General features: G+C 33.1%; 1 protein-coding gene across 7 annotated transcripts in view; it reads right to left on the bottom strand.

Moving 5' to 3' along the window:
• The window catches only part of ATP11B (ATPase phospholipid transporting 11B (putative)), a 164,937-nt gene that overhangs the window by 111,951 nt on the left and 35,633 nt on the right, over positions 1-17,353 (bottom strand). For 6 of the 7 annotated variants that reach the window (XM_057500345.1, XM_057500354.1, XM_036926688.2 and 3 more), the window contains exons 3-7: positions 8,762-8,851; positions 7,118-7,198; positions 3,529-3,636; positions 3,212-3,340; positions 2,504-2,607 (exon numbers count right to left, since the gene is read on the bottom strand). In XM_057500345.1, coding sequence (XP_057356328.1) covers positions 2,504-2,607; positions 3,212-3,340; positions 3,529-3,636; positions 7,118-7,198; positions 8,762-8,851 — 512 coding nt within the window. Of the gene's footprint in view, positions 1-2,503; positions 2,608-3,211; positions 3,341-3,528; positions 3,637-7,117; positions 7,199-8,761; positions 8,852-17,353 lie in introns of those variants that run through there. The other variant, XM_057500373.1, reaches the window with a different exon arrangement.

The raw sequence follows: 17,353 nt of genomic DNA, 5'->3' as shown, positions 1-17,353 counted from the left end.
GGGATATAAGAAGTCATGGCTGATTCCAAGACTTTTAGCCTGAACAACTGGAAAGATGGACTGTCACCAACTGAGATGGGAAAAGTTGTTGGCATAAAAATGTTTTATATTTTCAGTTTCAGTAAACAGAAAAAACTTCAGTTTTCAACATGACTAGTTTGAGATTTCTAGTAAATATCCAAGTGAATTGTAGAAAAGGAAGTTGGACATAAGAGTTGAATTTGTGAAAGAAGTCTGGGATGGAGATATAAATCTGGGAGTCATCTGCATGTAGTCAGTCTTTAAAGCCCTCACTTGGATGAGATCACCAAAGGAGTGAGGGTATCTATATTTATATGTCTATATCTATATCTATATCTGCATATATAAGGAAAGGTATAGGCAGAGAAGAGAAGAGAAGAGAACCAAGGACAGTCCTGGGGCATTTTAATATCAAGAAGTCAGGAAGAAGAGGAGAAATCAGCAAGAGACTAAGAAGGAGGCACTAGTGATGTAGGAGGAAAAACAAGAGACGTTAGTGTTCTAGAAGCCCACTGAACTATCAAATAGGAGGGAGTGATGAACTATCCAATCACAGGATTTTGAACTGGTGAACTTATTTGTAATAAGGTGCCACACAATATTTGTAATAGCAAAACAACTGAAAGATTAGGGAATGGCTAGGTTCTAACATGTTTACTTAGACTAGTGTGCAGACTTCAAAAATGATCACTAAGAACATCATACAGTAAGATGGAAAACATTTTTTAAATCACAAAAGCAATCCATATTCTTTAAAGAAGTGTCACAAAATATGGAGAAAAAAGGTAATTAAAAAGCAGCTGAAATCCTACCACCAAGAAATAACTACAAATATTCTGACATCTAATTCCTCCAGTTTTTTCTTTCTCTCTGTATCCATCTATTTTTCTATCTTGCTACTTAACTACCTAATACATACAGACACATTCCTTTTTATATAATTAGGATCATAAGAGAGTTACAACTCTGTATCTCATTTTATTTAACACTGTATTTCAGTATGTTATATCTTTAAATTCTTTGAAAACAACACTTTTATTATCTACATATTTCATCTTGTATCTGTATCATATACCTGTGTGAAGCATTCTCTTACTTGGACATTTAAAATGGTTTCATTATTTCCCCTATACACAGCATATAGTAATGTGAAAAAATGTAATTTACACACACACACATATATGTAGTATCTTTACAGCTATGAGTTCAAGGACAAAAACTATGCTTATTCATCTTATCACCTATATTGACTACACAGGTGTTCATTAGTAATTTGTTAAATGAATAAATAAAACACCAATAAAAATTTTTAAGTAATGTATAATTATCTTTCATTAGGAAAATCTTCTGCAGTAGTTATATTACATTTATATTTAAAACACAATATATTCTTTCAGTAAGGAAGGGGAAGACAAAGAGGAACACCTTATATTTAATAGTGAATTACTTCCTATTAAAATTTTCTTTTACTTTCTCCCCATTTTCCAAGAGAATGTAAAAACCCATCCACCAAAGCAGTAGTCATACTTGATCTCAGATTAATCTTGTTTGCTTAATGCTGCATCATTTTCTAGTTTCCAAAAAATTTTTTACAACCCACCATTGTCTGAGACCAGGAAATAGTAGCAATACAGAAATTTTAAAACTACTGAAGACTTTGCAGTTAACTCTTTCATAGATTTTAAATGCTCTTAAAGCACAGGACTCCAAATTTTTACAGTTTATTGGAAAATTCCATACTGCATTTGACTTTGAGAAAAACGCAAGAGTTTTATATCATTCAGAGAAAACTCAATTATAAATAAATATATGGATCCAGAACAAAGATACATAAGAGATTTGGGAAAGCCAATGGTTAGATTTTGAAACATTTCAACCAACAGATGGGGATATATAATATGACAAGAAGCTGAGAGTGATTTTTTTACAGTGTGGTTCTAATTTATATTCTATCACCAGTTACTGAGTAAAAATAAGTTCAGTTACTCATGTTAGTCTTTAAATAATAAAAAGTTGTTTTCATTCCATAGCCCACAATGATTAGCATATCAATGAAAGATGACTTATACTGTATTTAGTAAATTGTAACGTTAAACGTAGTTCCTAGTGAACACAAAGACATAGCCCTTGACTTCATGGAGTACACACATACAGCCACCTACTATGAGATTATTTTCTTTTAATGAAATAATCTTTTCCTGTAACTACTGTTATGAAGTTTACTATTATAAAACCAGTTTATACTGAAGTAGAAGATAATGGGAAAGAAAGTGAAAATAAAAGCACTGTTTCTGAAAATTACACCTTGGCTTATGAGTTCTGACAAATTCTTTTAGCTTTCTTCCCCTTAATCGATCTCTCCCCTTAATCTCCAACTAATAAAGGCTTCCATTAGCTAAAGAGTTCATTATATCTTCATGACCATACAAATGAGATCTGTAAACAGGACTTAAAAATGAGTATGTTGAATATCATACTATACCTGTACAAGTCTGCTTCTGGTTGCTGACATTCTATCTCAGCTATAAGAGTGTCCAAACTGGCAACTGTTTGTAATACTGCTGTTTCTGGAACTGCCATGTGTGTCTGAAAAAAAAAGGGAAGGTGTTAAATCACAGTTTCAAGATCCAAATGGAACCTTATATATCATCTATTTTAAATCTCTTTTACAGATGAAATCATAGCATATGTACTTCAGTATGTACTAGCTAGACAGGAGACAGAAGGATGTAAAATAGTAAGTAGCAAAAGGAGCTGCTGTGATTTTACCTGTCTACAGAGGCCATTTGCATATAAGGAAATGGTGCCTGTGTTAACAGTCAATACTGCTCAAAGTTTATTTAAAGTAATTTAACAGGAAAAACATTAATTTCATCCTTGATTGTACTCTGAAAATTCAGAAAAATTTAAATGTGTCCCTTATCTAAAAAAGTAACAAAATATTAAAATAATTCATTTTTCCTAAAAACACTTCCCATTTTTCTTTCACTTGACTATACCACATATGAAGCTATCCTTGAAATAAATACATAACATTATTTCTTTTAAAAAACTTAATGATTTTTTAAGTTTCAGTAATTTAAAAAATTTATACCATATCACATCAAATGTTATTAGCTTAATGAAGGAAAATATCACTATAACCTTTTGTTTACCAGACCAACACTCAAACATATACGTATATCCAAACCTTTAGGTTAGTTTCTCCATCCAAACTAGCAGTTGTAACATGACAAGAACCATCAAGTCGATCTGAGGACAGAAGCACCAAATCTGCAGGGAAAATTTCATCTTTGGCTATTCGAACAATATCACCAACCTAAAAAGAATTTGGGGAGAAAAGCGAATATATAGATTTTAAAAGGCAAGGACTTACTTTTACTGGGTTCTAAACTAAAGCCTATCACATTTTAAAATAGAAAAGCAGGCCTTTAACAAAAATATAATCAGATTAAAATTTGTGATATAAAAAGTATAATTGATTTCTATTATTTACTAAATGCATACCCGAATGTTTTTTGATCTAGTTTTTACAAGGCCACCACTTCGAACAACATAAACAGGAGCCCCATTTACTTCATTATCTGAGTTATGTCGTAACCAATCTTCATACCCCTGTAAATATCAAAAGAATAAAGAAAACCCTTTTTAGTACAATTAGAAGATACTTTTATCAAATAAGAAAAACAAAAATTTCCCCAAAACATCTCATTCACCAGAATTACATTAGGCTATTTTGATGCATGTACTAATAGGTATTTGGCATTCAATCCTACTGAAAACACATTTCTCTTGGTTTTAATTATACACATGTTCCTGGTTTTCACAGCACCTCTCTAGTCACTCTTTGTCAATTTCCTTATGGGAGGCTCCTTCTGGATCACCTTCCTTTGTTATCCCTCAAGATCTGTTGCACTTCCAGTGCTTCCCATCTTGACAAATGACATCATCATCTACTGAGCGGCTCATACCAGAAATCTGGGAGTCATTCTTGATTCCTACCTCTTCCTAACATTATTTCAATGAAAAAGTTCTATCGCTTTTATATACAAATGATATTTTAATCATAAAATATAAATTCAGGGTATTATTACAGACAATAAATAGAAAAAAATGAAGAGATTCTGAAATTGAAGTTCTTTCACTTTCTTAACAGACTAACATAACTAATTATAATTTGTACATTAAAAAAAATATGGTAGGCTATATGGATCATCATTATAAAGGGAAACAGACAAAACATTTCACAATCTTTGGACTAAATGTTAAGTAGTGGCAATTTTTTTAAAATGGAAAAGACCTCTTGGGCTATTTTAGAGAAAATTCAAGAACTCAGAGGTATAGCACAAGTACAGATAATGAAATGATATCAAAGAGTAGCAGTAAGTGAGGGAAAATAAGGTATAAAAAGGTGTGTGTTCTATGCGACCACTTGTGAAAAATATATGCTTGCCTGTGTGAACACTGTGCAGCTATTAGGACTAGTGTTAAAATAATGACTCCCTCAGGGGAGGAGAACTAGGAGGCTATGGGTTAGAAGTATAAGAGACTTTTACTATATGCTATCTTGTACTGTTTCTATTTTTTTTTAATGTGTATCTATCACCTTAAATATTATACTATAAAATATAAAGCAAATATTAAAGATTCCTTTGAAGGTCTATTTTTTTCAGGGAGAAACCTTTTGCAGAAGTATTCTAAAGATACTTAAATTATGTTGGCCCCACTTAAGATATGGCAGGTCAATTTTAGAGAAATTTAATTGAGAGTCAAAAGATCTTTTCTGAATCTGTCAAAAAGCACATTTCCTTTTACAGTCAGATGATATAACAGCAGAGCAATAACAATGCTTTTTTAACACGCGTTTACAAATTCTAACTCATCCTAAATATTACCACCAGATTAATCTTTCCAAAACATCATTTTAATTCACTATCCTGTTCAAAACACCATCAACAACTCTGAATGCTTAAAGCAAAGAATCTTCCAACCTCTTTAATTTAGTACCAACCTACCTTCAGGTCTTTCCTATACAGGGTCATACATTAGTCAGACATGTCCAAAACAGGTCTTGCCTTCTTACATTTAGGCCTTTGCCCAAATTGTTTCTAGCTCACCTTCTTTACCAATTTTCACTTTACCCATATTCCAGGTCTCATCTCTAATAACGTTTCTTCCATGAAGCCTTTAATTTTCCAGACTCAATGTTCCACCCTCTCTGAACACCCTATGGGCTCACTGGCAGTTTACTACTACTGAGTCCTGAAATTGTTTCTGAGAAGGGGAGAAAAATCCTACAGATCAAGTTTTCTCTTTGAAAATTATATGACTTTTCATATTTCCCTTTTGCCTTGGTTGTCAGGAAGCTCTCAAGTAAATTTAGTACTTAACTTCATAACCATACTAACACAGGTTTGAAGTATAATCTTCCTACTTTCAGATTTTTTGTGTTTTTACTTAACCCATTTTGGAAGGTGATAGGTTGTGAATTACTATTATTATTATATTAGACTCTCTCATTTCTGCAGATACAAATTCACCAGCATTTTTCCAATTCAGTTAATAGTGTCACATTCCAACCAGACCCAGTCTGCATCAGGCCAAATACACACTGGGAAAGCAGGTCAAGAAGTATTATATTTATTTTACATTACTTTAAAAAAAGAGTCAGTTCATTCATTCATTTATTCATCTATTAAACAAGTATTTATTTAAGGTCCAATATATGCTTGACTTTGTTCTGGTCACTGGGAATAAACTAGTATATAAAACAAAGTCTCTACTCTCACAGAGTTAACCATTCAAATGAAAGCAACAAAGTTCCAAATATTTATTCAATAGAACAGCAGGTAGTGATAAATGACATGAAGACAAAAAGACCAGAAAGAATGATAATGGTGGTCAGGAAAAGCCTAAGATATCTAAGTGGAAATGCTGCACAAATAGTTGTATATATGTGTCTGAAGTTCAGGGGATAGTTTCAAAATACATATAAATTGAGAACCATCAACCTATAAATGGTACTTTAAGACACCAGACTGCATGAAATCACCCAAGAGGGAACTATGTGTAGAAAAGAAGTAGGGAACAAATATGTGTTACTTTGATAAAATAAATGGCAATATGCAGAACCAAGCAAATATGTAATTGTATGAAATGATCTGGAAGTTATTGACTTACACAAATTACCCTTTCAACAGAACAGTGAAGGGAAATCAAATTTAGTGAGAGCAGTAGCATGATATTCTGACACAGAAGATACATAAATTAATCTGTAGACTCCTATCCTTCCTATGTAATAAAGAATATACCACATTCCTATATTATAAGAATCATAAAATGTTTGTCAATTTTATTTCCATGTCAATTTAAACCTTGTCCCTAAATCTTATAAAATGGAAACTTGTAATATTTACACAAAAAAATCCAGTTAACTCTATTTCAGGTAGAAGAGATCATCTCTGTACAATTGTGCTCCTGATAAGATTTTTTGAGGAGTGTAGTAGCTATACAGACACGACATTTCTACAAATTTCTTTATTTCTTATTTGGCATGTTTATCCAATAATCCTGTTTTTCTATACCTAGATTTTAGGATAAATTCAAGATTTAGTTGAAGCTATTTTCTGTAGGGTACTACTTTACATAAAAATTAACTTCATCAGAGAAAGTCGTAAAAAAGTAGGAAAGCACTACATAATTTTAATTCAACATTCATGCCAAAAATACAGGCTCCACCCCAATAAATGTATCCCTTTTGAACTATATTTCCTTATTGCCAAAATCTACAAAGATGATTATGATAATTAACCTATTTCATAAATTGATTTATACATATAAAATAATTGTTTTTGGGTGGTTCCTAGGTATGTCAATGGAATAACATATTTTAACAATGGTAATCATTCCTTGAGCCCCCAGGTACCTGAAATAGAATAGAATGGCTTATCTCAATTTAATTTTATCATATGTAATATCAAGCAAATTTGCTGCTTTCATATGGAAATTATTTTCACAATAAATGATACTTTGAAGCAGAAATATTTAGCAACTTCTGAATGACTTAGGGGGAAAACCAATAGAAAGCATTTCATACCTGCTTTATGGCAGTTACTGTTATCACAAAGAATAATGGAAGTCCACTGGTAATTGGACTGGTAGGTGTATCAATCATAAGCTAGATTTAAAAAAGAATGCACAGTATTATATTTTTATATGGTACAGGTCATACTATTAACATCTAAAATCTCATACATACTGGGAATTCTGAGAACACTATACAAAATGTATATCATAGTCCAGGAGAGGTAACATTCATATAGTTTAGTTCAGTTTCACGAGTTCACTTAGTAGACTAAGTCCATTGCATACCCACAAATATTGCTGGAGTGAACTCATGCCTTCTTAACACAGAATATTTAAGGTCTTCCTCAGTATTTACCTAGGAGTGGAGATACAGCTGCTCAGACCCTCATTTCACATTCTTTGCCCACCCTGATAAATGCTGAAGTCTGTCAGCAATTTTTACCCAGGGTTCAGAATAACCTTGAGACTTGAAAGAGAACAAGGAATGGGACTAGTGTAAGGGTTTTTTTTCTAAAGTGATTTTGTTGTATCTAGCACAGCTCAGAAAATGATGCTCTAATTATGATCTAAATCATATAGCCAAGGTTTCAATAAATTGCTGGAGAAGCAATTTTTGCAGTAATTATGTTTGGTTAGTTATAACATGGATCTAATGATGTATTAATGTGCCTTTACTCTAGATGGGTCATCTAAATGAAGTTTCTATTCCAGAAACAAGTTGAATAGTAATTTCCTGACCTCAGATAGTAATTTCACAGATGCATGCAATATGTGGACATGGTTATTATAAATTTCTTATTTTTCCTCAAAAACCAAGCTGATGACATACTGATAGAAAACAGAAGTTCCTTTTCTTTTTTAAGAAAAGTAAATATTTCCTCAAACTTTCAAGTAATCACTGACAAGTATCTTTCTTCTGAAATCCCAGGTTTTAATGAAAAAAAAATTTCAGAATTTATACAAAAATGCAATGCCACATTGAAAGAAACTGTTAAGGTATTATCAGAAAATAACCTCTTTAAAAGAAAATGACTATCAGTATTTAAAAATCTTGACTTATAGTCAAGTCTCACAAGCAGTTCTCTTGATATTTTGATGATAGAAAAAAAGCACAATGTGAAAATTAAGAAACCGTCAAAGAGTTTAAAATGAATTCAGATTTAAGTTAAGAAAATGGTCTCCTTAGTAGAAATCTATACTAATGGGGGATTAATAAAAAAACTTTTAATTTAAATTTAAGTAAAATTTAAATAAAGAAAAGAAAAGCCAAAGAAAATTTTGTTTTGTACAAAGATGGTTCCATGCACAGACATGTGCCAAAAACATGTATTATACGTTAAAAGCCACAATATTTATGTTTTGAGGCACATAATCTGAAAGATGATGTTCTTTTCTTGGTTTTGATTATTGTTATCAGCACCACTGAGCAGCAGTGATGAAGCAAAAAACATTTTATCTTCAAATGCATATACTGTTTTTTAGAAATCCGTATGTGGTTTAAATGATTGTATAAACTGTATACAATGGGGGAGCTCTTCAGAAAAAAAAATGGTCCCACAGTCAAATGATTTAGAATGCAAATGTAAGTTTTCCCTGAAGATATATTTTTAGAAATCAGGTCTACATACTTAATCTATTGAGTAATAAAGCTTACCTGAACCAAAAATATAATAAGAAAATAGAAGTTTGCCACTCTTCTGAATTGTTCGAATAAATTTTTTGGAACAAAATTCCACACAGTGTACTAAAAAAGGAAAAGAGAAGAGATTTATAAATTAATATATAAAAATAATATATACTATATAGATGTAATAATAAGAAAAGCAGAAACAGGTTTACTAATAAGCACTTAGACAAATTCATGTAATTAATGCTACAGAAACTATGTATTTAGTTTTTAGAGTTTCAGGAGCTTTATTCCACTTTTTTTCTTTCTTTATTTACTGGCAATTTGATATAATTTTTAAAAATTAGATAAATTAGAACCCATCAATTTTATATTAAATTCTTGACTTTTTTAGAAGTTGGAGATGGCAGGTCTAAAACAGCATTTTAGTAATTGATTTTGGACTTAGGTTAGTTACAAAAAACTAAACCTAATGCTGAAGATAAACAAAAGTTGATAGAACTGCTGACCCTAGATACAATTTATGTTTTATTTATTTAGCTCAGTATCAGAAAGACTGGAGACGGTATAATTATTCAATTATTCTTTGTTAAGTATGACTTATGGGAAAATAACCTAGAATGTGAAAAAGATTAAAAAGAACTTTACATAAGTGATCACTGGTATAACCACCAAGAAAATCTCATAAAGGACATGAAAATCTGTCATGTCAATTTTTAAACTAAGTAGAATATAATAGTTAAGAACATAGATGGTAGTGAGTTAAATTGCTGTGGCCTAAATCCTAATCCCAGGTCACTAATCTTCTGCATCCTACTTTGTGCTGCTCTAAAATAAGGGCAGTATAAGAATCATATTTTACAGGGTTGTTATAAAGATTAAATGAGCTAATATATTTATGAAGCACTTAGGACAGAACCTGGCTCATACTAATTGCTCTGTAAGTGTCCATTATATTATTAACTAGTTTATAAGCCTATAATGCTATGCTATAGAGGCAGGGTAATACGGTAGAAATTTTACTTGTGTCACTCAGTAATCACAATCACAACACAACTTCATATATGAAACATGGAGATACTTCATAGCACTGTTACTTTACCCTATGCATATTCTTCCAGTAGAATTAAGATCCCTGTTTTATTTATAGCTCTATCTCCAGCACTTAAACTACTATTTGGCATATAGTTGGAGATCAAGATTTTAGCAGAGTAGATGAATAAATAAATAAATATGGTTGAAATGTGTTTATTTATTTTTTCCTCAGATACCTCTCCTGATATCAGGCAATGTAGCCTGACCAATTAAATAATGGTCACTGACCAATTCAAGACTTTTAAAAAAGCAATTAACCTAATTTTCTCTGGTGCATTGTAAGATGGTTCTGATTTCCGAATTTTCATATGTCAAAAACTTACTTCTTAAGATCTGAAACATCCTTTCCTATGTGAACAATTTATAAATAGGATTAGTTCCCAGAACCCATAAAAGCCTATCTGACCAAGGGGTATATAAAGAGTTGTACAATACCTAGCAACCTGTTTTTCTTAGGTGAAGTTGTATTTTCAGTTCAAATCGGACATATGTGAAACATATTTTTCTGTGGCAGTGGTAGCACCAGTGGCTCCCAAATCTGAGATTGAGAATTACATTCAGGGCTCTAGAGAGAAGTGAAGCAGATACTTTCTGGAACCAAAATTAGTCACTGCTCAATGTGTACACTGAGATGGGAACTATGGGTCAAATCATCTCTAGGTAATCTTAACTGCAATAAAAATACAGTTGTCCCTACAGGGGTCAGAGTAGTCTATGTAATTTCCACAGTTACCAAATCAAATACATGAAACTTTGTAAGACTTAAGTTGGCAATGTTCTAAGTTTACACCTATCTATTCAAATCATTAAAATGGCAATATATTTTGTCTTCTAGAATCTTGAAAAGAGCAACTACATAAATTGGCAGTAAGGTAATTGGTTTCAGGATATTTTCTTTGGCTAGTTCAATAATACAATGGGAAGACTCAGAATTAATAAATTTCTTATGAAACTTGGCTTATAAATATTAGTGACTATAGTTTCCAGGCTTTCTGAAATGCAAACGCAGTAAGAATCTAAATTCTTGCTTGTTCTGTCGCAGAGAGAGGAGGGACTCTAGCAGAATACTACTTAATATGAAAATATTCTAAGAAAAACAATGATTTACTATGCTGTAAAATTATTTTACTTATTATGTAAAAATGGTCAGAAAAAATGAATTATAACTTTTCTACAGTCATGTATATATGACTGTATAATTGACCTTTTTTCCTCTTAAGGTCTGACATTAGAAAGAAAACCAAAACATAGTCATGAAACTAAATCTTTTGAAAAGAAGCTTAAATTTAAGGTAAGGTAGTTATTATAATTTAAGACATATGGATCTACAACTACAAGACATTTGCATTTTAAAAGGAACAAAGATCCAAAGTTTACTACTGAAGAGATTAAGAACAAAACACCAAGAGCTATATTCAAAGATAAAGTAAATGAAGGAATATACACAGAATTTAAAGGAAAAGCAGTCAGTGAGAAAGAAAAGTCTAATGAAGGAGGTCATAGATGACTGGACTTTACGAGAGGAACATTCAACAGACTAAATTAAGGGGCAAACAGAAGGAGAACATTTCACGAAAGATGGACCACATCAGAGAGGAGAAAAGTTCATCAAGACTTTATGGGATGGAAAATAACACAATCTGGAAGGGGTTTAAGGGAATAAGAAGGGACAGAAAGGTAGTAAAAAAGGGAATAAGAAATCAGCTTCATTTATGGTCAGGAAAAAAATGGACATACCTATATAAATATCTACATTCTTGAAATTATGGTCAAAAACATACATTCTACATTTCTGCAAAAACATAAAGTCTATAATCACTGCAAAAACTGGTGTATTTTTAAAATTGTGGTTATCAACACAAAATCATAGCAAAGGCACAGTGGTAGGAAAGTTCAACACGAGTTTATGGAGTAGCTGGTAATCTGGTTTAGAAGGAGCTTAAGAAAGCAGTAGTGGAGTAAAAAAGTAAAAAAGGAGTAATGAGAGAGAGAGTCCTCATGTATGCTTTAAAAAAAGGCAATATTAAATTTTTACATTTTTGAAACTGTGGTCAAAAACATTAAACCTACTACTGCTGCATATGAAGACAATCATATAAAGATATTTAATTCCTAAAGTTTTCCAGGATATTCAGCTTCTAGTATTGTCAGAGGAAGAAGAACAGGAACACTTCTGAAAGCCAAAAGCATTATGAAGAATAGATATGAAAAAACTTAAAAATTCGGGACAGTGTCCAATATACAGAAACTGGAAGAGAGTTTAATAATAAGAATAAAAAAAGCAAATGGAAGGATTAAGAGTTATGAGCTATGGCTTCTTAGCATGGAGACATTATCCAATTCTCACAGTCACGGCAGCAAAACAATAGGGAATAAACTATACCCTTATCAACAAAATATGACAGAGATTAGAGTTCAGGGTTGGAAAAGGTGCTGAAAATTTAAGGGTAAAATACTGGTAGTGAAAGAATCATACACAGAAAATGACCCAAATTCAGAATATAAACTATCTAAACCCAGGCTGAAAGTTAAATTACATACTATACAGAATGAACTACTGATACTCATAATTGTAACAACAAAGATGAACTTTAAGACTATTATGGTAAATGAAAAGAAGTCAGACACAAAAGACTCATACTATATGACTGTATTTATATGAAATTCTAGAAAAGACAAAACTATAGTTACAGAAAGTAGATTGGTGGTTGGTAATGCTAGAGGTGAGGAAGAGGGAAATTGGTTGCCTCCTTTTTGGAGTGATGGGTATGTACTGTGGTGGTAATCATATGATGCTATACACTTGTCAAAATTCATTAAACTGTACACTTAATAGTCAATTTTATTGTATAAATTATACCCAAAGTTTTTTTTAATTAAAGTTTTCAAGGACTCTGATTTGTTGCATAATTAAGAACTGTATTATTTAATCTAGAGATCCTGTATTTCCCTAGATTCTGGTATTTTCCCTTCCTGCCCTCTGCTTTAGAACCACCATTCAAAATATGGCTAATGGCTATCCGACAGCATGGAAAACTTTGTTATCAAGAGAGACAAGTCTACTGGACAACAATACTATACAATTTTGTTCTAAAACAAACTAAGACATCTTAAAAATGCCATAAAAAAGAAAAACTGAAGAATATATAAGTGAAGCAGTACATTGGTACTGTAAGACGTTTACAGAAGAGTAATAAAGTTGGAGGAAGTCAGGCTTTAAAGTCACACCACCGAGTTAAAGTCCCCTTTCATCATTTACTTGTGTGCAACCTGGGTAAATTATTTTCCAGGATTTCAACTGAAAAAATGGATATAAGATGAGTATAAAACTTTGTAAAAGCTATTTGGATTGTAAGGATTGATGGTTGTAACGATTAAATGATGTAAGAAGTATCTAACATAGTGCATGGCAAATAGTATATATATATGTTAGTTCTTTAGTTTAATTGCAACTAAGGATAATTTTTGGCAAGTAAGCTACCTGATATTAATAACTGGCAACTCCTCTTATTTTCCTTGTCTTTCTTTCTTTTGTTTTTATTATGGTATCATTGATATACACTTATATGAGCAAAATTGTGGTTACTAGATTTACCCCATTATCAAGGCCCCACCACATACCCCATTACAGTCACTGTCCATCAGCGTAGTAAGATGCTATAGAATCACTACTAGTCTTCTCTGTGCTAAACTGCCTTCTCTGTGCGACCCCCCCAATAGTATGTGTGCTAATTGTAATGCCCCTTTTTCCTCTTATCCCTCCCTTCCCACTCATCCTCCCCAGTTCCTTTCCCTTTGGTAACTGTTAGTCCATTCTTGGGTTCTGTGAGTCTGCTGCTGTTTTGTTCCTTCAGTTTTTTCTTTGTTCTTATACCCCACAGATGAGTGAAATCATTTGATACTTGTCTTTCTCTGCCTGGCTTATTTCAGTGAGCAAAATACCCTCTAGCTCATACCTGTTGTTGCGAATGGTAGGATTTATTTTCTTCTTATAGCTGAATAATATTCCATTGTGTATATGTACCCCATCTTCTTTACCCATTCATCTACTGATGGACACTTAGGTTTCTTCCACTTCTTGGCTATTGTAAATAGTGCTGCGATAAATATAGGGGTGCATATGTCTTTTTCAAACTGGGCTCCTGCATTCTTAGGGTAAATTCCTAGGAGTGGAATTCCTGGGACAAATGGTATTTCTATTTTGAGTTCTTTGAGGAACCTCCATACTGCTTTCCATAAAGGTTGAACTAATTTACATTCCCACAAGCAGTGTAGGAGGGTTCCCCTTTCTACACATCCTCGCCAAAAGTTTTGTTTGTCTTTTGGATGGTGGCCATCCTAACTGGTGTGAGGTCACATCTCATTGTGGTTTTAATTTGCATTTCTCTGATGATTAGCGATGTGGAGCATCTTTTTGTGTGCCTGTTGGCCATCTGAATTTCTTCTTTGGAGAAGTGTCTGTTCAGATCCTCTGCCCATTTTTTAAATGGGTTATTTGCTTTTGTTTGTTGAGGTGCATGAGCTCTTTATATATTTTGGATCTTAACCCCTTATCGGATCTGTCATTTATGAATATATTCTCCCATACTGTAGGATGCCTTTTTGTTCTACTGATGGGGTCGTTTGCTGTACAGAAGCTTTTTAGTTTGATATAGTCCCACTTGTTCATTTTTGCTTTTGTTTCCCTTGCCCATGGAGATATGTTCAGGAAGAAGTGGCTCATGTCTATATTCAAGAGTTTTCCCTATATTTTCTTCTAAGAGTTTTATGGTTTCATGACTTACATTCAGGTCTTTGATCCATTTTGAGTTTACTTTTGTATATGGAGTTAGACAGTATTCCAGTTTCATTCCCTTACATGCAGCTGTCCAGTTTTGCCAACACCAGCTGTTGAAGAGGCTGTTATTTCCCCATTGTATATCCATGGCTCCTTTATATTAATTGACCATATATGCTTGGGTAAATATCTGGACTCTCTATTCTGTTCCACTGGTCTATGGATCTGTTCTTGTGCCAGTACCAAATTGTCTGGATTACTGTGGCTTTGTACTAGAGTTTGGAAGTCAGGGAGCGTAACTCCCCCTGCTTTATTCTTCCCTCTCAGGATTGCTTTGGCTATTTGGGGTCTTTTGTGGTTCCATATGAATTTTAAAACTACTTGTTCCAGTTTGTTGAAGAATGCTGTCAGTATTTTGACAGTGATTGCACTGAATCTGTAGATTGCTTTAGGCAGGTGGGCCATTTTGACAATATTTTCTTCCAATCCAAGAGCATGGGATGAATTTCTACTTATTAGTGTCCTCTTTAATTTCTCTTAAGAGTGTCTTCTAGTTTTCAGGGTATAGGTCTTTCACTTCCTAGGTCAGGTTTATTCCTAGGTATTTTATTCTTTTTGATGCAATTGTGAATGGAATTGTTTTCCTGATTTCTCTTTCTGTAAGGTCGTTGTTAGTGTATAGGAATGCAATAGACTTCTGTGTAATAATTTTGTATCCTGCAACTTTGTTGAGTTCAGGTATTAGTTCTAGTAGTTTTGGAGTGTATTTTTTAGGGTTTTTTATGTACAATATCATGTCATCTGCAAACAGTGACAGTTTGACTTCTTCCTTAGCCATCTGGAGGCCTTTTATTTCTTTGTGTTGTCTGAGTGCCATGGCTAGGACCTCCAGTACTATGTTGAATAAAAGCAGGGAGAGTGGGCATCCTTGTCTTGTTCCCGATCTTAAGAGGAAAAGCTCTCACCTTCTCACTGTTAAGTATGATGTTGGCTGTGGGTCTGTCATATATGGCCTTTGTTATGTTGAGGTATTTGCCCTCTATACCCATTTGAGAGTTTTTATCATGAGTGGATGTTGAATTTTGTCAAATGGTTTTTCAGCATCTATGGAAATAATCATTTGTTTTTTGACCTTCTTTTTGTTGATATGGTAGATGATGTTCATGAATTTTCGAATGTTGTACCATCCTTGCATCCGTGAGATGAATCCCACTTGGTCATGGTGTATGATCCCCTTGATGTATTTTTGAATTCGGTTTGCTAATACTTTGTTGAGTATTTTTGCATCTATTAGGTTCATTAGGGATATTGATCTGTAATTTTCTTCTTTGTGGTGTCTTTGCCTGGTTTTGGTATTATAGTGATGCTGGCTTCGTTGAATGAGTTTGGGAGTATTCCCCCACCCCCTCCACTTTTTGGAAAACTTTAAGGAGAATGGGTATTATGCCTTCTCTTAAATGTCTGATGAAATTCAGCAGTGAATCCATCTGGACCAGGAATTTTTTCATGGGTAGGTTCTTGATTACTGATTTAATTTCATTGCTGGTAATTGGTCTGTTTAGATTTTCTGTTTCTTCCTTGGTCAGTCTTGGAAGGCTGTATTTTTCTAGGAAGTTGTCCATTTCTTCTAGGTTATCCAGTTTGTTAGCATATAGATTTTCATAGTATTCTCTAATAATTCTTTGTATTTCTGTGGTGTCCATTGTGTTTTTTCTTTTCTCATTTCTGATTCTGTTTATGAGTGTAGATTCTCTTTTTATCTTAGTAAGTCTGGCCAGGGGTTTATCTATTTTGTTTATTTACTCAAAGAACCAGCTCTTGGTTATATTAATTTTTTTCTATTGCTCTATTCTTCTCAATTGTATTTATTTCTTCTCTGATCTTTACTATGTCCTTCCTTCAGCTGACTTTGGGCTTCATTTATTCTTCTTTTTCCAGTTTCAATCATTGTGAATTTAGACTATTCATTTGGAATTGTTCTTCCTTCTTTAAGTGGGCCTGCATTGCTATAAAGTTAACTGAAAACTTTGCTGTGTCCCACAGAAGTTGGGGTGTTGTGCTGTTGTTTTCAATTGCCTCCATATATTGCTTGATCTGTTTTAATTTGGTCATTGATCCATTGATTATTTGGGAGCATGTTGTTAAGACTCCATGTGTTTGTGAGCCTTTTTGTTTTCTTTGTATAACTTATTTCTAGTTTTATACCCCTGATGTGAGAAGTTGGTTGGTAGAATTTCAATCTTTTTGAATTTACTGAGGCTCTTTTTTGTGGCCTAGTATGTGGTCTATTCTGGAAAATGTTCGATGTGCACTTGAGAAGAATGTGTATCCTGTTACTTTTGGGTGGAGAGTCGTGTAGATGTCTGTTAAGTCCACCTATTGTAATGTGTTGTTCAATGCCTCTATGTCCTTATTTTCTGTCTGCTGGTTCTGTCCTTTGGAGTGAGTGGTGTGTTGAAGTCTCCTAAAATGAATGCGTTGCATTCTATATCCCCCTTTAATTCTGTTAGCATTTGTTTCACATATATAGGTGCTCCTGTGTTGGGTGCATAGATATTTATAATGGTTATATCCTCTTGTTGGATTGATCCCTTTATCATTACGTAATGTCCTTTGTCTCTTGTCACTTCGGGTTTGAAGTGAATTATTTAGGCAGCATATAGTTGGATATTGCTCTTTTATCCATTCAATGACTCTATGACTTTGGTGCATTCAGACCACTAATATTTAGGGTGATTATTGATAGG

The sequence above is a fragment of the Manis pentadactyla genome, chromosome 1, assembly GCF_030020395.1.
Source record: "Manis pentadactyla isolate mManPen7 chromosome 1, mManPen7.hap1, whole genome shotgun sequence".
Taxonomy (NCBI): Eukaryota; Metazoa; Chordata; class Mammalia; order Pholidota; family Manidae; genus Manis; species Manis pentadactyla.
This window is presented reverse-complemented; position numbering and strand designations above follow the sequence as displayed.